The 21,395-nt window shown below is 36.5% G+C and overlaps 1 protein-coding gene across 1 annotated transcript in view; it reads right to left on the bottom strand.

Moving 5' to 3' along the window:
• Positions 1–10,019: 10,019 nt before the first annotated feature.
• The window catches only part of PDE3B (phosphodiesterase 3B), an 82,753-nt gene continuing 71,377 nt past the window's right edge, over positions 10,020–21,395 (bottom strand). Inside the window, exons 8-16 of the mRNA XM_042038366.1 lie at positions 20,878–20,981; positions 20,004–20,138; positions 17,765–17,876; positions 16,909–17,022; positions 15,084–15,283; positions 13,495–13,698; positions 13,098–13,259; positions 11,575–11,824; positions 10,020–11,234 (exon numbers count right to left, since the gene is read on the bottom strand). Coding sequence (XP_041894300.1) covers positions 11,008–11,234; positions 11,575–11,824; positions 13,098–13,259; positions 13,495–13,698; positions 15,084–15,283; positions 16,909–17,022; positions 17,765–17,876; positions 20,004–20,138; positions 20,878–20,981 — 1,508 coding nt within the window. The 3' untranslated portion in view covers positions 10,020–11,007. The remainder of the gene's footprint in view (positions 11,235–11,574; positions 11,825–13,097; positions 13,260–13,494; positions 13,699–15,083; positions 15,284–16,908; positions 17,023–17,764; positions 17,877–20,003; positions 20,139–20,877; positions 20,982–21,395) is intronic.

Below are 21,395 nucleotides of genomic sequence, written 5' to 3'. Positions count from 1 at the left end.
TTTCTCCTTGCCCCATCTTCCCAGCTGGTCATAATTTTCTAGTGAACCAGATAACTGTGAATTCACTTTTAAGATCTTTTATGGCTTGCTTCTCACTTAGCACCATACATAAAGTGTTCAAGTATTGCCATACTCCTGACAATCACTGGGCTTTTTTTCTCCAGTATATTGCATTTCCAAACACCTGTGCTCTGCTGGCTCCCAATACAAAGTACTATGTAATGATTAATCTCTGCTTAAATAGTCTGAAAAATCCAGTATTTGTGTTACCAGAGTCACATGCAACTATACTATGGGTAAAGAAAATAATCTGCCCGCCCTTCTGGCCAGAGGAGAGATTTCTGGGCAGGACAAGCTCAATAGGATGGGGAAAAACATTTTAAATTAATTTTAAGCACAAATTTTAGGTGTAAGGTCTACACTTGACTTCTGGCAGCTTCATTTATTATTCTTGCCAGCTCCTGCTTTGTGGTTATTGGTATATAAAGACTTGTGTCTGCAGACCCTGCAGGAGAAGCTGGAACTTTGAACACAGTATGTTTAGTGCCCACTGTGTGAGGAGAGAGGGCCTCAGGACAGGGTTCAGAACAAAGCATGCACTGAGCAAGCAGCTATTTAAGGACAGGGCTGAGTGTTTGCCCTGGATTTTTGGACAGATAGTGCTGCAAAACTTGGAGTTGCAGGAAAGTTGAAAGGCAGGAATTGGTGTTTCTCTGCTGACCTGATGTTTTCAGCCTATACTGAGGAGAAATACTTCCTTTCTTTTGAAACAGCAAAAGAGAAAAAGCAAAGAGAGCTAATACCAGTCCACTCACTAACAGCCTGTTAGATGCAGCAGGTCCAGGTTAATTTACCCATGTCTCAGAGAGAGCAGCTCTAACACATGTCCATGTTGCTCTGAAGGGGCTGGGCAGGCTACTCCACCTCCTGAACGACTAAGTGCCTTTTGCAGAGAAGATTTTAAGACTCAGAAAAGAGAGGAAGGAGGCAAACTTCATTGCTGTGCATTGGGTACACCATGAAAGCTGTGAATAAGCCACTCCTAAGATGTTGGCAGACAGTGGGATTAGGAGTCGTGGTCACGGTTTTTCTGGATACCAAGTAGGTGTTATGTGCTTGTGAAATGTGCACAAGGAAAAATTGTGGAATCTACTGAACTTGGGTGCCTTCAGTATGAAGCAGCCCTGAAGAGTTCAGCGCTGCAGTTTTGGACTCATGGCAATTCTGTTCCCAACCCTGTGCTCTTAGATCAGACAGCCAGAGTTATGTTAATACCCAGTCTTGCTTTCTGGGTTGCAAGAACTCTAGGCCATCCTTTGGTTAAAATGTGATTCTAACAGTGCCAATTGAAGTGGGGGGGAGATTAACAAACATCAAGAAGCAGTTCTTGCAGGCACCCATGCTCAAAATGCAGCTGACCAGCTATAATTCCCTTTTGCTGAGGTATTTTGAGATCTAACTCCTGGCTAGTCTTTAATCCATTTAATGAGAACCATATTGATTATATGTCCTTCTGGTTTCTAAATCAAAATGCCTTATAAAAGCCTCAGAATATCAATCCAAACTTTTGCCATTATCTGCCAACTTATGGTCTCGTTTAAGCAATCAAATACATTTGACAAACTGTCTTTTCTATAAATCTGTATCAGTATTAGTCATATTTACATGTTTCATTCTCCATCAACTTTTTCATTTTTTTCCCTCTGACTTAGAATTATCCTAATGATCCAATTTAATAATTTGAAATATTGACATAATAGTAGTTTTTTCTAGTCCTCTGGAATTTCTCCACTGTATCAACATTGATCAGTAACAAATATCAGTAGCCAGCCAGATGTTCAGAATTTCCTGGTGGGATGTTCAGATATTTCCAGCTGAAATATCTAGGATAGATAGCAGCTGGCTGCTATTTAACGTTGTTTGGGGATTAAAGGTTGATATATTAACCAGTGTATCTCCTTAACACTGCTGCAGGAGCTGCAGTAGTACCACCAGAGTGTCTTAAATCCTCCTTTCCAAATCTCTATCCTTACCTTTAAGTTTTTGGGTTGTTTTTAGCCATGTCAGCGTCCCCAAAGACTGAAAAGGGAGCACTATAAGCATGTCATATATGACACCGAATAAATGCTGAAGAAAAAGCTCACTCCTTACCACTTAATTTCCTGAGCTCCCAGCAGTTCCGGTGATACTGGTGAACACATCCTAAGTGTGAACCTAATGAGTGCAGGAACGTTCATTAATTAATGAATTCAGAAATTAACTATACAAAGGGAGATTTCATAAAAGTTCAAGAAACATTACTGCTTCTCTGAAAGCAAATGGTTTAATCTTACTGTGATATACTTTTATGTGTATCCAGAATGTGTTGTGAGAGAATAACCTAGAGAATTTTACTAATGCTTTGTTTTTTTAGTTTGTCAGTGCTTACTTGAAGTAATTCACCTAACTCAGACTATATAAAAGGATGTAGCTACATTTTTTTCCTTGAAAAATCTCTCATGTGCCAGATCTCAATTTCTCTTCAGAAAGGGATGATGACACAGAAAGAAGTAAAAAGGAGAACATTATAGCCAGTGATTATAATATAACATGTTCGATGTTATGTACACAGAAAAGTGTTTTAACTGGGAGCTAGTAACTATTTAGAGAACTTCTGTTAACTGTTCCAGTGCTAAAGCAGCCTGAGCTCACATAGCAAACAGGTCTTTTCTTGATTTAATGTATTGTTCTGCTACACAGATTATTAATCTAATTAAAAGTCAGGCTGTCTGATTAGTGAAAATAATGACTAATCTGCATTTTTTTAGCCTGAATTGAGCTTAAGGGTTTGTGCAAGCACTAGAGAGTAGATGAGGCAGATTATGTTGTCATGAAGATAGTGAGTTCATGAGAAAAGTAGCAAGCTCAGAGAAAAAGACAGTAAAAAATAGCGAAATCCCTTTGAAAAATGAGTGAAAATTAGATTGTGTAAATTTTGTAGCAATGCATTGGATATGAAAACAAGGATTTGGGATAAACAAGGGGGGAAAAAATCATAATGGTGAAGATACCAGATCAAAATTTGTCTTTGGTTGAGAGAGATAGACTGATGAAAAAAGGTAACGTGGCCAAGTTCAGAGGACTATTCAGTAGGAGGCTGAAAGAGGAACTCTCTGTACAAATTGCTCTGTGAAGGTGCAGACATGAGTTTCCAAACCAGCAAGTTTTCCCAGGTGTTTTTTGGCACCGGGCCTGATAATTCAAACCCTCTGTCTAATCAAGATCAAATTAAACTATGGCTCTGGAAATCTCCTGCCTTATTCTGTCCTTTCATAACAATATAAATTGAGCATCAGCAGATTCTCCCAGTTCTAGATTATCCCTTCAGGCATTTTTGAAGGCTGTCAACTCTTTCCATGTCATTAGAATTAAGCAGAACCCACACTCGAGTGGTCATACCTTCGGAAGGCTGCCAGGCTTCAGGAGACATTACATTTGTTACATTCTTCCGAATAAGTAACATTCCAAATAGATTAAACCCATTAAAATAATGGGAGCATATCAGGAATGTGCAATCTAATCCAATATCTTGCTATTACTGCCGCAGATGGCTGCTTGCCCAAAATTTTACATGTGATGTAGACCAGCCTATAGCAATATTCCAAAAAATAGAATAAACTTACTATTTATTCTGCTGCTGTTTTCAAGTCCTGACTTCCTTTTCTACACTCATGCCAAAAAAACTTAAAGGAAATATTTTTAATTTGTGTAAACTATGATTTATCAGAAGCATGAAGAAATTATTATGTATCAAAAAGCTTTTTACAGTACAGTTAATTTGCTTGGATGCTCATCCACATTAGGCCCATCAGCAGCTAGACAACAGGATCCACCCATCCATGTCTCCTGGACACACATACCCACACCAAAACAAGGGGGTAATGGATGCCTCATTGTTCAGATCCCTCACTAATATAGGTAATACAGGTACAGTTTCATACCATTAAGGAATGAAAGTTAGGGAATAGAATCACTATGGATAAAACATCTGAAAGAATTCCGGCTTTTCTCAGGTAATTAAGTTTCCTTTCTCCACAGGCATCCCTGTTTAAGGGGTCAAAATGCCCTTTTGGTTCTCTTCAATTCCCACAATAAGCTCAATTTAAAATAATAATAATAATGCTGAACATGCACCACAGTGGAATTTTATAAGCCTAATTCTTCCAGGAAAAACATTGGTACTCACAGCCCCTCTTTAGCTGATATAGCTTAGGAAGTTAATTTAATTGCCTTTTTTTGGAAGCATAAAAATTGCTTTATAAAGCCACTTCAGGACATTTTCAGATCTTGTTCCATTTTATTTTACATTCTGTAAAGACACACCATTTCTCTCTCAAAGAATGTACAGCCTAAACTATACACACTATAGAGAGAAGTGCAACATACCTTAATATTGCATTTACTTCACCACAAATCATAGGTATAATCTATAAAATATTCAAGCTCTTTGTGCCATAATGAATGTCATTATTATATAGAGACTGTAAGAATAATTCATTGTTGATTGGAATAAAATTTAGTGCTAAGAGCTAAAATTTGTCTAAAAAATCCAACTCACTTAAACTAATTCTTTTGCTAAGTATATGAATTACATCATCTTCTAAAGCATCCAGCACCTCCCAATGTCTTAAGTATGCACTTTCTTAACATCTAGAAAGGCCCACATAGCTTGACAAATAATTAAAATCTAATTAGCTTTAGCAAACTAACGTTAGATAATCATATTTTAAAAAAAATATTTGGCTTCTGATCTCCATTTATTCACAATCTGACAAGTAGACAGATTCTTATCTCTGCCTGAGCTTCAAATCTCGTCTATTCTTTCAAGAGGATTCTAGCTCTAAATAAAAAGACTCTCTCTGGTGGGAGAGGCCTTGTGGGTTAAACACATTTAAAATAAAAAGGTTTCAATATTTACTGAAATAAAGAAGTTGACACCTCCAGTTCCTGTTGTTTGAATTTTATTATTTCTATAATTGTGCACATTTTCTTCTTGGTATTAAGGCTTCCATATCAGACCTCTAATTCTAGTGTTTAAAAAAATAGGTTCATAGAAGATCTCAGTAAGTTATGCAGTTCACTCATCAGGTCCCCTAACAATTTTACTAAAAGCTGGTTTTCAGACTTCTTTTTTATTGTCAGAGACTTTCTTAATAGCCCAAGACAATCTATTTCAGTGACTCACAGCCCTCTCAATCCTTAGACAATCAGTCATGTTGAGCCTTGCAACCTAAAGGTGTTACTTCTTGTCCTAAACACTACAAACACTGAAGGCATTACTCTGATTACTCTTTGAAACAGGCTTGTAAGGTAACCTTAGAATGTCTCACTTGAGTCTCATTTTCTCCAGACTAGGAAAAAATCTCTTTAATTAATTTTATCTTTCTCCTTCTCTTCAGGCCACGTCATCAGTCTCCACTGGTCTGTACTGGAACTCTGCAATCTGTCTAATGGACAGGTGTTTTTCCTGGGGTGTGGCATCTGAAATTAGAAACGGTATTTTGGTAATGACTTAGCTATGATGAATAGAAAAAAATTATTACAAACCCATTCTCAAAGACAAATAGAGGAGCTTACTTATTCACTTCTTTGACTGAAAGAAAGCTTAGTTAATATGAGTCAGATAAACTGGCAATACTGCAGATTAATAAACTCTACTGGGATGAATGTCATGATAAAGAAAGGGGCATGCTAAACCCATTTGAATGACTATATATAGGAGCAAGTTTTCACATCTGACAGGCACAGGGGACAAAATCTGCACTCTGCTCCTCATGTGCAATAATTAATGTCAACCCCATCCTCTGGATTTTTGGTATGGTACCTGCATTTTAACCTAAGCATTACCTCTTGTTTTATATGCAATTAAAATGAAGATATTTTGATCTCATTCAAGGTGCAAAGGGCTCTGCTGACCTAGAGAGATGAGTCAGAAGTGACTCATCACCTGTTTTTTGGCAGGATGTTTAGAACATGGACAAATCACAAGGTGAATGGTAGGGATCATTTGAAACACCGTGGTCTCTCATCATTATTTAAAGACTGGGTTTGTTTAAGATTACTTTTTTTTTTCTTCTGAAACCTCACAGATAAACCAGCATACAGAAGATTTCACCTCACTAGAAGATTTTTACTCTATGAGGTTCCACGGATGGCAACATTCTGTCAGGTGGCACAGCCACAACCTACCACAGACACCAGTTGCTACCACCTGTGATCTCTTGAAGTCCAGAAATAAAAAAATGACTTGGGGTGTGCAGATTTGAAAAGAAACCCTCCTGTCAAACATTTCTGGTTGTGTTGTGCCCTTTTAAAGGGTGTCTGTAGTGTCACATAGAACCAAGTGTCAATCACTTACATACCTCAAGCATTCTTTATTCAGTATTCTGATGGTGTCCTTAGATTTCATTTAAAGTCAGACCATTTCTGGACAGATGTTTCACCCTCAGAACCAAAGGAAAACAGTTTCTTCTTTACTGGAACCACTCTCTAGCTTAATGCTGTTATTAACAAAACAAGCAATTGGTAGTTACTCTACCTCTTTTTGGAGGATTTTACAGTATTGCAGATACCAGGAACGAGACTAATCAGAAGTACTATTTCAAGCTTAAGCCAGAAATGTCTTAGAGAAATAAGAGTAACAAATGGACAACAAAATCATTGAGAGAGGTTCATGTATCTATTAGCTGGATTCATAAAGTTGTGGGGGCTGTACACTATGCCAGAAGGGTCTCTGCCAACTAGAAAGCCAAGTGCCATGCAATGTTTATCCTGTAGCAGCTTAGTCCATTAGCTTTCTTTCCTCTAAAAATGTGTTGCTCCTTCTCTCATTAAGCAGAGGACAAATACACGGACTGCTTACAGCCCTATTAAACTAAGATCAGGTAGAGAGCAGTTAAAAATTGTGTTCTTTTGTCAGCTTCATCTCTGAGAATCCACAGTGTAATTTTTATAGCAAGTTTAAGTCTTACTTCAGAAGATATCAAAAGGAAAATTCCTCATTGGAAAAGTGAAAGCAATTCATTACCTCATTTGCCTTAACAGAGACATGAATGAAGCAGCACATTGTCCAGAGACACAATTCTGAAGAGAGCTGGAGGAAAAAAAGCAAAATAAATACTGTGTTGATCATACTTTTTGTACCTCATTTAATCAACTTTGTATATTTATTTTCTCTCATCTAATCTTTATTGGCCACAGAAGGATCAATTTCCTAAAACTTGTATGACAGCTTAAGTTGTCATAATTGCATCATTATTTCCATTACCATTTTCGTTTCATTTCTAAAAATCCAAGTATTCTGACTTGATAAAGACATACTGTTTCCATATTATTTCGAATACAAACTCTCCTGAGACAATCAACAGTGTCTCTCTTCTGAATATCTGTAGTATATTCGTGTCATCCTTACCTCTTCTTTCTGGTTCTCATCATCCAAGCTAATTCCATCCTTTCAGTCCAAAACATGTCTCTCAGGCTGGGATTCCTGCTCTCGCACTCACCGGAGTATGAGACACTTCCAGTTCTGCACATCTCAAGTTTTTTCGGACAAAAGAGGAAGTGCTGCCGTGTGAATGTTGGTGCCACAGAGAATCACAGGATGGGTCAGGCTGGGAGGGACCACAGTGGTCATCTGGTCCAACCTCCTTGCTCCAGCAGGGTCATCCCAGTGCTCATGGCACAGGATTGTGTCCAGACTGTCCTGGAATATCTCCAGCGAGGGAGAGCCCACACCCTCTATGGGCAATAACACACTCTGGATTACCTCAAATTCTGTCTATGCTTTCAGAGGATCCAGAAGCCCAGATTCAACTAAGTCTGCCCAGGAGCAGGCACCAAAGCTAAAACTTTGAGCTCTTGAATTCTGCTAACTCCTTTTGCTGATTCACCTGCCATAGGTTGTGGTGAAAGCTGGATGCAAATACAAAGAAATGGTTCTATGCACAGAGCAAATCAGGTCTTACGGAAACTTTGTTAGTCTGGACCTACCTGAAGCAATGCTATACCATTCCTTTCATTTTAAACCTTACACTCACCATTTTACTTTGTCATAGAGGAAGAACTCACAGGAAGAGGTTCTAAGCAATTCATTTTGACTGGTTTAGCAGCTCCTTCACATCCAGAGGACTCCAGAAGCACGGAGAGAATTTTGTCCTTACAGAAAGTTTGGTAGGTCTAATTCTGTAAGTATGGGTGCAAGTAATCCAACATACATCGTAAAAGAAGGCAATGAGAAGATGGGAGACTCAAACCTGACAATATTATACATAAAAGTTGTATTCCTGCATGGCATAAACTTCAGTGTAGGCTAATTTGGTCCACTTGTGGAAAAGAAAATTTAAAAAGAGGTAGCTTTGCATTAGAAAGTCTTTTAAGTGTGCTCCTTTGTGTGGTTTCCAGCATTCCTCAGCATCCCCTGGTAGCTGTGAATTACTGAAGTGTGATCACAGGTTTAAGAGTGATATGCCTTGTATGGGGCTATGTTACTTTGGACAACAGCCCGACCAACATTCAGAGGACCCTCCACTACCATTTTTGAAAGATTTAAGACACGTTTGGTTACAGTCACATCCACTTCTGCAAACGTGCCCTGAACCAACCTTTGTTAACTTTTTTCCATTCTTTTCCCTTTGCTCTTAGAGTAACAATTAGTCCCATACTGTGCACACATGAATAACAGACACTTTAAAGTGGATTTTGAATACATTCATAATTAAATATCTTTGAAGCAAGCTGTTGTAACTTGGAAATATCTAATTGGAAATACATATTAGCATTATAGTTTATGAAACACTGAGGTTTGCTGCTTGTTACTGGATTTTAAAATTGCTTCAGTATTCCTAAAGAGTTTAAGGGAAACCTGAGATAAGAAAGTTGCTGGCAAAGATGTCACCACATATAAGTCCTGCCAATGCCCTAGTAAAAGACAAAATCTTAATTTTTACCTTGTTATACTTCTGCTATTTTTAAAATAATTTCAAAGGGAAACTAAAAATGGAAACCTGGCATGTAAAATAATAGAGCAGTAACTTTAGATAAACTAATTAGTATCATTTTTTCCAACAAAGCAAAATGATATTAAACAATATTAAAATGATACTTTATGTACACAAACTGTCTAAATACAAAATGCTGAGAACACAGCATACTGAAAGAAGCAGATTTTTTGTAGTCTTCATATTAACTGTTAGAAGAATATATGACTGAGGAAATGTAAGATACAGGTGTATGATCAGTAAGTGCCAGCTTCAATAGTGCAACATTTTATTAATGACAGAAATATCTGGTTTTAACACTGCTCATGTTATGTAAAAACTTCAGTGGTAGTAATAATGGCAGCAAAGGGGGATTTGGCACTGAAGATATAGCAAAAGCACATTTCAGTGGTCTTTTAAGTGCATCAACAAAAAGCTTATTAGTGAAAAATGCAAAAAAAACCCCAAAACTTTCAGTTATTTAAACTGCCCAATGAAATAGCAGAATGAAAATCTGTGTAAAATAGTGTAATACAATTTACACAAGGTTATCTTTTTCTCCAAGTCAATTGATGTAAACACAAATATGCTGAGATACATTTAGAAATAGCACACGTGCATTTGGGTTTTATTAAGTTCAACTACACAGCATATAAAGGTTTAGTAATAAAAGGAACACTTTTAAAACTAGGCTTATTTGTGGCTTGCTTGTTTACTTGTAGCCTAATTTATGAATTTTTTGTTTGTTTGTTTACAAATTAGACCTTCAATGGTAGTGTTCCTAAAAATACATTGGTGTGGAATGTCTAAGTTTGCTATTTTAAAACTCAGCAATCGAAACTGTAGTACAGTGCAGTGATTTCCATCACCTTACACAAAGTTTCCATGTTCTGGTTTCCATGCGTGTATTTTGGTATGCACATCAAACGTGAAGGCAATAAAAGCTGTGTCTGTGATGAAAGAAAAAGCGTGGGGCAAATTAAAATAGCCATTTTGAAACAGTAGTTTATGTCTTTAAAAAAAAAAATCTTTAATTCTCCTACAGCTTTACATACAAAGAATAAATGAGATACGATCTTATTTCCTTAAAATTTAATATGGGAAATGGGTGCAAGATAAAAATCTATGATGTGGTTGACTTGTTTTAAATGTGAACCTGAGTAAGGGCAGGAAATAAACATGACTTATGACTAAAAGAATAAAATTCCTTCATAATTTAAGTAGCTGAACAGGTTTTTAATGTTCTACCACAAAACAGCAAGGCAACAGATGCTAATGGCCTTGTATTCAATGAATTATCATGAACATCCACTGCAAACCTGAATATTTTCTGCAAAAATAAAACATCAGATTATGCACAATAATAAAAAGCATCAGAAATAGATGCACCTGGATTTTCTTCCTTTTTTTTTTTTAAACCACAAATATCAGAATTCAGCATTTATGTCACAGTCCTTGAACAGTTGCTCTGAGATGACTACATTAAGCACACTACTGCACTAAGTAGACACCCCACAACAGGCTTGCACTGCAGCAGTAACATAGTTTTCATGTAGGCACAGACTTTTTTCTCATTCATGTTCAAAAACAACATGAAATAAGCAACTCAAGACAATATTAGGATTCATCCCGCGGTTCCTTGTTAGCGAAAAGTTCTTGCCACTTTGGTAATCGAAGTCACTGAATGTTTTTAAAAACTGCAGGTACCTCGAGGAAAAGAAGAGTTCCATATTCAGCAAGGCAGCATTATATCAGGATATTTTATACCAACTAAGGCATAAAGAACTTTGCATCAGGGTGTACAATACTCAATCTCTGAATAAAGTTTCATATTCTGTGTGGCGAAAGTGCATAGGAGTGGGATTCCACCAGAGTAGAAAGAATCCTCTCACAGTATTAAGGCCTTTCGATTTTGTGTGAGCTGTGTCAGGCTGAAGTCAGCACAGTGGAAAAAAAATAGGCTGTCATCACACTGAACACCACTGGAGTTCCCTTAGCATGTCTTGTCTTCTCCTAGTTGTCGTTCATCATCTTCATCAGCTTCCTCAATAACCTGAATGTCATCTGCTTGAGGTAAAGATGAGATTTCAGTCAGCAGTTTGGCTCCTTCTGTTTTATTTTTTTCTTCCTCTTCGATCACTTTCTTCCATATTTTGTGATTTTCACTGAGGTGGTGTATTAGCTGGCAAAATATTCGTCTACCTTTTTTTCTTTGAGCTTCTGTAAAATTATAAGCATATTGGATTGTTTGACATTCCAAGTAATTGTACTTCGCACATACAAAACCAATGACAGATTGCAAGACAGACATAAATTTGAGCAAGGCATATGGATGATTATTCTGAATATTTAAACAGTGGCATGGCAAAGGATATCACCAAGTTTCTGTTTCAAACTGCAAGTCTCCTGGTAGCACCAAAATTTTTATTGAAAGAGGAAAATTTATGAAGCAGCATAACAGCAAAATCTACAAGATTTGTACAGCACAATTTTAATTGTCATCTCTATGTCTGAAGCTACTGAATGAGAACTACACACCAACTGAAATGCAGAAACTTACTTAAAATAAGATCATCTTCCATTTCTTCATTATCACTCTCTAACTGTGCACCATCGTCATCCTCAGTGCTTTCTGCATCCTCCTCCTCTTCATCAACCCACTGCCCTGGAAGCAATCCAGCTGCATTGTAGGAATTACAAAGGGGGCCAACTATGTGAGTGATGAAAGATTCCTGCAGTTTCGCCAGCTGGGGAGAAGAACGATCCATGAAGGGGCTTATTGGTAATCCAAGACTTGCTTCTTCATCACCCTGAAAGAGAAATGAAAAAGCTTATCAGAATTTCTCACAAAATTAACTTTAAATTTTTATTTTAAAAATTGCTATTAATGAACCAAGTAACCTACAACTTCCTCACGAGGGGAAGCGTAGAGTCAGGCACTGATCTCTTCTCTCCAATGAGAAGTGACAGGACACAAGGGAACAGCCTGAAGTTGGGTTAGGAGAAGTTTAGATTGGATATTAGGAAAAGGTTCTTTACCTAGAGGGTGGTTGGGCACTGAACAGGCTCCCCAGGGCACTGGCCACCGCACCAGCCTGACAGAGCTCAAGAAGCATTTGGACAGTGCTCTCAGGCTCATGGTGTGATTTTTGGGGTGTCCTGGGCAGGGCCAGGAGTTAGACATTGATGATTCTTGTGGTCCCTCTGTGATTCCACGAACCATCACAAGGATTGTATCTTTTTACTGGCGACAATAATATGGACTAAGTGAATGTAAATGTAATTAGGCCAGTTTAAAATAAAGACACATTATGGCTCGGACTTGCACAGTCCACAATCCTCCCTTCAGCTTATGCCTGGATGGAGAACTAGCTCTACTGGAGCTGCTATTCCTCTGCCTTCACAGGATGGCTTCAGAGGAGGCAGAGACTCGACTTCAATTGCTGAGCTGGTGGACAGAGAAAATGGCAGAGTGATCAGCCACAGCAAGGCACTCTGGTAATGGCATCCCCTCCAAGGCCACAGACGAATGACATGAACTATAACATCCAGAGTAAAGTGGTTTGGCTTGGGTTTTTTTCCCATTTTATAAACTGGACAAGAAAAACACTGAACAGTTGCTCACAGAAAAATCTGATCTCTAATTACTTATCTCAGCATTTCCATGGACTTGATAGTTTTAGAGCTGAACATACATTTCCAACTTGGGGATTTTGCACATATTCTTTGACCTGGAAACATATCTGTGAACTTACCTTCCGAAAGTAAAAGAAGTTATTTTGGTTTATCAGCATCATCCTAAGGAAAGAAGCCCTCCCCCTCAAAAATCCCCTAATATCTGAAAAATGGAAAATATTGGCTAGGAGCTTGTTTTTTGGACACAATTAGTACAAACTAAAAGATCATCTAGTAAGCTATCAATGAAAATATATTTCAGTATTCAGAATGAGAAGATGGAAATATCTTACCTGAAGATTTAAAACAAGGAATAAAGCTTAATTTAGTTAAACCACTGTTAAAACAAAGAATCAATCATCTGCCCATCATTAAAACAGAAGAGAAAATTGCTCTCTCCATACCCACCTGTTCATAAAATTCATTGACAATGCCTTCAGTCCATTTCAGATGTAGCTCTCTGACTTTGGCAGGGCCATTAATATCAGCCAGTTTGATGCATATTTGACAGGCCAGCAGGCGATCGTTTTCATTGCTCCATTCTATGCCATTACTGTTCATGTCATTCACCTGGCATAGGCACAAACATCAAGTTAAAACTGTTCATCGTGGGTTTATTAGGCAATCTACAAACCATCTACAGCTGGTTTGTACAAAGAAAATACTTTATTTGCGTTTTTAATAACTTAAATTTAAATAATATAAAACTTTAAATGCAAGTAATTAAAACTAACAACTACTGAGAAGCAGTGATAACATCGGTATATCAAGACCAGAGCAGTGCAGACACTAAAGTGGAACAAACCTTGGCATTAAATTCTGCAAGGAAATCAAAATGCTTCTTGAGGTCTGTGGCAAGGATTGCTTCAATCACTAAGAAACGAAAACGCTTGAATTCCACGTGATCGAGGTTCGATAAAAAGTTATATTCTGGTTGTGATAAGAAAAGATTCCAGGCAGATGCAGCATGGTGATTTTCTAAGACTGATCTGTCATTGTAGAGAACAGCCTACAGATAAAAAAAACCAGAACATCGTAAATTACACAGGAAAATTTTAAAGTTATAATTAAATATTCTGAAGTTTCAGGGCTAGTCAGGAACTACATTAGGCAAAAAAAAAAAAAATAGAAATTATATTTTGCCTTCTAGTTTTTGGGTTAAAGCGACACAAAAATGACAGATGAGGGGGGGAAAAAAACCCCAAACTTAACAATTAGCGAAGTTCTTTGATTCTTTAAAAGTCCTTAACAATGTCCTAGTGACATCTACATTCAGACTGTAGGCACACATACACAAACCACTTAAGACTTTGCACAGTGTATGTGTGGAGCAGTGTGTGTTTTATGTCAAATAGTGATGAAAAAAAAAACCAAGAAAAAGAAATCTAAGTATATGCTTTTAATTCCTCTTAATTGTGTTGGAAAAACAAAAGCAAACAAACAAAAAAAACCCCACAAACCAAACCATTTAAAAACAAACAGAAAATCCCCCATCTAACAAAAACAAAGAAACAAATAAAAACATAACAAACAAAAAACCCCACCACAAAAAGAACTCCAAAACATACAAAACATATAAGAACTGTCATTACTGGGAAATGGTGCAAAGTATCACTAGTTTTCAAAGCGCTATGTTTAATGCTGATGCATAAAGCTAACTAAAATATAAAAACAGCAGCAGATTTTACTCACAGCTTCCATGTTTATATAAAACACTCTATAAATAATTAATCCTGTATAGATGAAACAGAACCTGAAAGAAACCTTCATTTTGTCGATGCTTTTTGCAGTTTTTCCAAGAATGCTTATATTTTTGAAACTTGGTGATGGGTGTCTGTGTTGTTTGCTTTTCTGCTTCCTTGCATGCTATTTTCAGCAGAAATACATATCTGCCTACATCCTAAACTCTCTTTGTAAAAAGGAGTTGTTGAAAACTGATTGGAAAGTTCCCTTTCTAAGTTTTTATCTCCTAACAAGCAGTTCCAGTTTCTGATCTATTGTTGTTATTGGTGTTGTAATTATTATTTAAGTTTCCTGTCCATACCTTACTAAGAGAGATCCAAAGAGCCATCAGAGTTGCTTAGACAGACCTAGGGCCAGCTCTCTATGAAATAATCCTTTACTCTGTCCTGCACTGGTTTAGGTTGTTATTTTCATTTTTGCAAGTTGAAAGTTGTTTCTACATGCATATAAAACCAATACATACCACAATTTAACAGGGTAGAAAAATAACAATATTACACATGTACAGTACACATTAATTTCTCCATTCCTTAAATTGGGCCTTAAACACTTAAATCCTAAATAACTTCTTTAGGGATATAGAATAGAAAAAATTTCTTTGTACTGATTTCAAACAGAAACAAATAATTTTCTGCTTAAAGAGGTTCTTACCTGAGGTGCATTTGTGGCCACTAGAAAAGCATTTGTACGTCCAGGATGGTCATAGTCGTGCATGGCAGCTGCTACATACAAAGCCATCAATTCCAAAGCAGGAATGTTTGATGCCAGACAGCCATAACTGTCATCAACAATAGGACAGCTTTTTGAAGAAGTGTAGCTGACTTGAACAGGGGCAATACCACTGGCTTCATCTAAAAAAAAAATCAAAGTACAAAAAGTAGAAGATTTTTTAGAATGGTATTTCATTCATATCTGTAATACATTATGAATGATGCAGCCAGACACTGTTGTAAACATGGTATTTTTATCCTTGCTGTCATGAAGCTGAATAATTGGCAGAGACTTATATTTTGAAAAAGAAAAAGTCAAATTTATAGATAAATTAACAGATTTGAAGAAAAGCTGAAATGCCATTGAGTTGCAAATTTGTAGCACTAACAGAACGTTCTACTGTTTGTCTCCAACCTCAATTAGTCCAATAAAAGATCAATCAGCACCTTCCTTAGTATTTCTATAATTTTCCCATTTCTTGAACTTGCAAACCTACAGGAAAACCTTGGCGAGGGCAGTGGAAACTACCACAAAAGGAACTAACTGCATGAAGTTAGAAGTATTTGCATGATAAGATTCACAGTTTTATTCTTCTCTTTCTTTTTTCTTTTTCTAGTGACAAAGTCACTACTTGAAGAAAAATAAAAAGGAATAGCACTTATTTCATCAGTGCATAATATAAGAGGAACTCCTTTTCCTTCATAAAATAAGCAAGGATTGAAATCCTGAAACTACTTACACTGGAAGAGTTTCCAAGCAATAAGACTATAATTTCTTATTTTAATTTTGCTTTTTTTTTGTAGAAGGGAACAAAATTATTTTTATCACTTTTCTTCAGTTAAGTCTCCAGTCCCAATCCATTTAACACTTGGAGAAAGAAAAGGCAATAGGGTGCAATCTGTAGATATGGACAAACTTGGAAAAAATGAGAAAATTCCAGCCTTTTAAAAGCCACACAACTCATGTCTTGTCTTTTTCTACTACACATATAAAGCACAGTTCTTGAAGAGAGTTTGATTTCCTCTCTTCATTTTTCCAAAATACAAACCATTTAGCATCAAAGTCTATGTTTACAATCTTTTTTTTTTTTTTTTTTTTTATCCTTCACTTACAGGAAAGATTTTGGTAAAAATTACAAATTCTTAATTAAAAAGTTAGTTCTATGAAGTCATAGACAACACAAAAGCAAGCTTCATTGGAAGTAATGGCACACAAAATTTGCATTTGGAGTCTGTATTACTCTTTCAGGGATGCTCTTACACAGTTATTGGTAGGGTGGTCACTTCCCTGCCTGAAAGTCTGCATGTGACACCTAATAGAAAATTCTGAAGTATTAATTTTTATACTAAAGCCATTAAGGAGAACTTTAATTACGTTAAATACTTTGGTATTTTTTCTTTGGTCTGTTTAACTTTCCAAAAAATTAAGAAATATTAGTCTAACGTATTTCAAATGCTAAAAATACCCCTGACTATGGCAGGAAACAGAGATTTCATTCAGCATAGAAAATTTATTAAGTGAACCAGTTTTCTTGGCTAACAAACTAACCATTGCTCATCTAATAATTTTTCTAAAAGTCAATTGCATGATATTTCTGAACGGTGTGTGCTTTGTAATTTTTTTCTACTTCTAAAGCACAAAAAAAAAAAAAAAAGTGAGTCACAAGAATAATTAGATCTTTTCTTCCAGAATAATTTGGTTTACCTGCTGTAGTTTCATTAAAACATTTTTCAGCAAAACAAAATTAACTGATGTGAATGCATACCTATATCAGTCTCCATTATATGCTCACTACGGATTTGCTGAAATCCAGGAATGGGCCGTGTTGTCAGATACCACACTGCATGGAGAACATCCGTGGCATGGATACGATTGTGGTCTGAAAATCAGCAAGATACAATGAAGAAATGTTATCTGAAATGTCATCAAAAAGAACAACAACAACAACAAAAGAAAACAAAACAAGTACAAAATGTATTATGTGATTAAATTGATTAAATATAAAAGGAAAAATTGTATTTAAGCTGTTAGTAGAGGATATATGTATCACTGAACACTTTTAAGAGGGAAATTAGATAGACATCAAGCATTCAAGTCTATGCACACTTCATCCTACCTGGGCCTCAGGAAGGGATTAAATGTCCTTTTAAATCAACCATGGTGAGAAGCAAGCACAGCTTGCAATCTAACTCCTACGAGCACCTGGGCTGGGGAAACATCTGTGGAGTGGGGAAGTGTGTTTCTTGCTTTGTTTTCCAATAAATTTGGCTGCTCTACACAGCAAGATGAACAACTACCATCAAAATTCTCTATTTGCTTCTCATTTTATTAAGGACCTAAGCCAAATTTCTGTTAAGTCAGCAAATATTCTCCAAGTGACTTCAGTATGTTTGATTCAACCACTAATTCAAATTCTTTAAGATTATCTTCAAACTGCAAATTAACAAATTCGGTTTTAGAGTCCACCCACTTTGTCCTACAATTCATTAGAGCAGTTCCAAGTTCTGTCAAGTGTATTCATTAAAAACACACTAAGCTCAGACACTGCCTACCAATACAAATGCACACACTGGAGGAGACACACTGATATAAAATTCCACGTGCAGCCAGGGAGTACTTACAGGGAATATCCCGGTAGCCGTTTTCTAGCGCGCAGAAGTAATTCATGAACTCTTGAGTGGGGATTTTGAAAATTTCAAACAAGCCAGTGTCTCGAAACAAGCTATAAGTTACCTAAACAAAGATTAATATTAATTGAATTCTGAAAGGTATACCAATGCATGTTCAGCTTTTTTCAACTTTGAGAATATTCTTGTTTTTAAAATTTTACATGCCAACGGACTTTGAAATTACTGAAATTCCACTAAAGATTATCAGAATGATATTGTCATAGAGATATATTTAATAAATTTTTAGCACAAAAATGTGTATTTTTATGATCCTCTCAATAATAAAAGCTTTTATTTCCTTACTGATAAATTCTATGCACAACTGATTATTTTTAATAATATTGCCAAAATTTTTTCGTAAGGCTAAGTAAGTCCTGCTTTATTCCGTTAGCGACCTAAAAAGAAGAAATTTACATTCTGATTTATTATTCAAAACTTTGAATTACTTAATTATAGCAGCAGAGTCATTAACAATAAAACAAAGAGAAACAAACAGCACCAGCCCCTCAACACTGTGGTTATTTTTGAGACTTTGACAAAGAGATCCTAGTTCTTGTGTTTATTATGACTTGAGTGTTTTTAACAAAACTAGCTGGTAAATGAAGAAGTATTTCAAAAAAGGTACTCAGAATATCCAATTATGTATATGAAGCATATGTTACGGTTTACATGGAGAACTTAGTGTACTTCAAAGCCTAATCCCGCCCCCCCCAAGGCTAAAAATATTTTTTAAAACAAGTCACTGCTACTCATTTTTATAACTTTTTTTCCTAGACATAGCAGAGGAACAAGAAGTTCTGAAATGTGAGAGGTGCTCACAGGAACAGGAGCAGCAAAAGAAGGAGACATCACTCCTTCCACCTGGCCCAACCTTTCCCCTTTCACATACCCAGTCTGAGAACCTTACAACTGATGAGGGTAAAATGCACTTTTTAATTGGCTGCTAAATAAGAAATGAATCAGGTGCTTAGAGCGCAACAGGCAGAAGCTCTGGGGTGGGAGGAGGAGAAGTAACAACACACACACAATCTCAGGAAGAACTAGTACAGAAATTCTGGTAGAGTTAAGGCCTGTACACCAAAGTACATAGAGGTGTGAACTCTGCCCTAGAGTTCCTCTGCACACAAATGGAATGCAAGCCCGTGTGGATCACTGAGTATCCTGCACTAGAAAAACCACTCAAAAGTGGTTTGGGGCATTCTAGTCTGTACATTAACACTTGTCACTAACTTGGGTGACAAAAGACCTGAAAACATTTGATCAACAAAAACTAATTGAATATTAAAAAAAAAACCAAACCAAAACCACCAAAGTACTGTGTATTATGAAAGAAAAGATGGTGTCTAATGACAAGAATTAAATTATTCCCATTGGTGTTTCCTGACTTCAGTCCAGGGGCAGGCCTGTGATTCCAACTGCATCAGAGTGCTTCCAACTTGTTTCCTTCCCTCCAGCTGATTGTTCCTAACACTGACCTTGAACAAAAGTGACGTGTTCTGTTCCAGAGTGGAAAACTAAGATACTGGAAATAAAACTATTTAATGGTCAGATCAGAAGCTCCACGACTGCTAAATCCACCCTAAGGAAGGAGACAGAAGCTTCCAGATGACCTTGATGAATGGGAGAAGCTGGGGAAGAGCAAACAGAATCCTATTCTTGCACCTGCCAGCAGGTTTGGCTTCAGCAAAATGAAACTGCATGGAAGAGCTTAGTAGTAGTCAGAAAGAGATAAAAGGGACACTACGTGCAGAAAGCAGCATGGAAAAAACATCCCACTGTTTGTAGGATCAAGAGGGGGGTAGGATCCCACTGTTTGTAGGATCACGGGGGTAGCGCTGGCAGAAATATTTTACTGAAATAAAGAAAAGAGAAATGGTTGATAAACAGAGTAGTAATTCTGAAAGCAGGAGGTAATTTTGCACAGGCAATGGCATATTGTGATAAAACCCAGTCAGTGTGAGTCTAACCTATGTACATTGAGAATAAAATTCAGAAAAACTGGAGCATGTTCTCTATAGATAAACCATTTTTTATGGTTTACAATGACATGGAGTACATGAGAAGTCATATTTCTGCTTTTTAAGATAGCATTCACACATATGTGCACTGCAAAACTTCTTCATGGTTTAAATAAAATACAGAAGCATGACACCTTTACATACCCTCCCTCATATAATAAAAGACAACAAACCTGGCTAAGGATCCTTCCAGACTGATCTCCCATTTCTTTTACAAGGTCAAAAATCTGGAAATTCCAATTGTTCATCTTCTCCATTAGTGAATCATGGTCTAATAACATTGTTTCTAATGAAGAGCTCTGTTCCACCTGTATGAGATTAAGATACTTTATCATCTCTAAAATAACAACGAAAACTAATTTATCAGTTGTGTTGGCAAAAAAAAGCCTTGAAAATGATAAATCATTTGTGAATTTATTGAATGGTGCTGCAACTACGGCTATGAAAAAATCATAAATCAATATCACAAATAGCACAGTTAAAGGCTTGACTTCTCCTGTTTTGGGCAGCAAATTCCAGGGCTTTCTGAGATGGCACTAGATTTTCCTTCTTATTTGTTTTTAAGCAAGATGAGTTAAAACAAAGCCAAAATATGCATAGGCTAACCCAAGATTTACTGAGCTTTAAGATTTTGTTAATTGGACGAGCTTTAAAAACACCTGATTTATAAACCCAAAATGTTAATAGCACTGTATTGAGCATTCCTTTGTAAGTCTCACTGCAACTGCTGCATCTTTCATAAACTTCCAAAGGAAAATACCAGCCAACCAGTGTTTGAGCATACCCCCTCAACATTAAATCTACACAAATCAATATTGATCAACAAAATCAATACAATCACAACCTTTCCTATCATTTGCTAGGGACATTTATGCAAGATAGAAATAAACAGTTGTTAAAGGAAAATTTGAACTCCCATGCACCACCACCCTTTGGGAATTACTATTTTAGCAATGCAAGGGCCTCTTCACAGCAAGTTAGGAATTACAAAGAAATACTGAATTGAGAAAAGTTACTGCAAGTGGTTTTTTGCAATTACATGCTTACAAGCAGTTTATTTTGTGTTTGATCAATCATTTCCTTCCTTCCATCTTTCCTCTCCTCCATATGGTGGAAAGATTCTTTTGAAGCATTAGCACTTGCAATTTCACCTTAAAGAAAGCACATACAGAAATACTATATCAATAATTTATTTGTAAATTACTACTGTCTAATAATTTTTGGACTGATCATACAGATTTGTCACAGAAATAAAAGTAATAGCTTGTTTCTAAACCATTTAATTTAAGAAATACGCAAAAAGAGTTGTAAAGGACAAAATTTATTAGACAAAACCTATTTGAACATTAAGAAAAGCTAAAAGCATTGCTTTTATTTGCAAAAATTGGTTCAGTGATCAGTTTAGCTTAGTTGGTAGAGCACTAGTTTGATATATGGAGTACAGATCTATAAAGGTACTAGTGGAAGCCTGTTTTAAAATCCTTACTATGGAGCAGGCAATATTTTGTATTATTTTGATTATTCTAAAACACAAAACAAAGTCAAATACACACATAGGTTAAAAT

The sequence above is a fragment of the Corvus kubaryi genome, unplaced genomic scaffold, assembly GCF_017639235.1.
Source record: "Corvus kubaryi isolate FWS band 111438036 unplaced genomic scaffold, C.kubaryi_AGA036_p1.0 37392, whole genome shotgun sequence".
NCBI classification, from domain to species: domain Eukaryota; kingdom Metazoa; phylum Chordata; class Aves; order Passeriformes; family Corvidae; genus Corvus; species Corvus kubaryi.
Note: the sequence above shows the minus strand (reverse complement) of the source record. Positions and strands in the feature narration are given on the sequence as shown.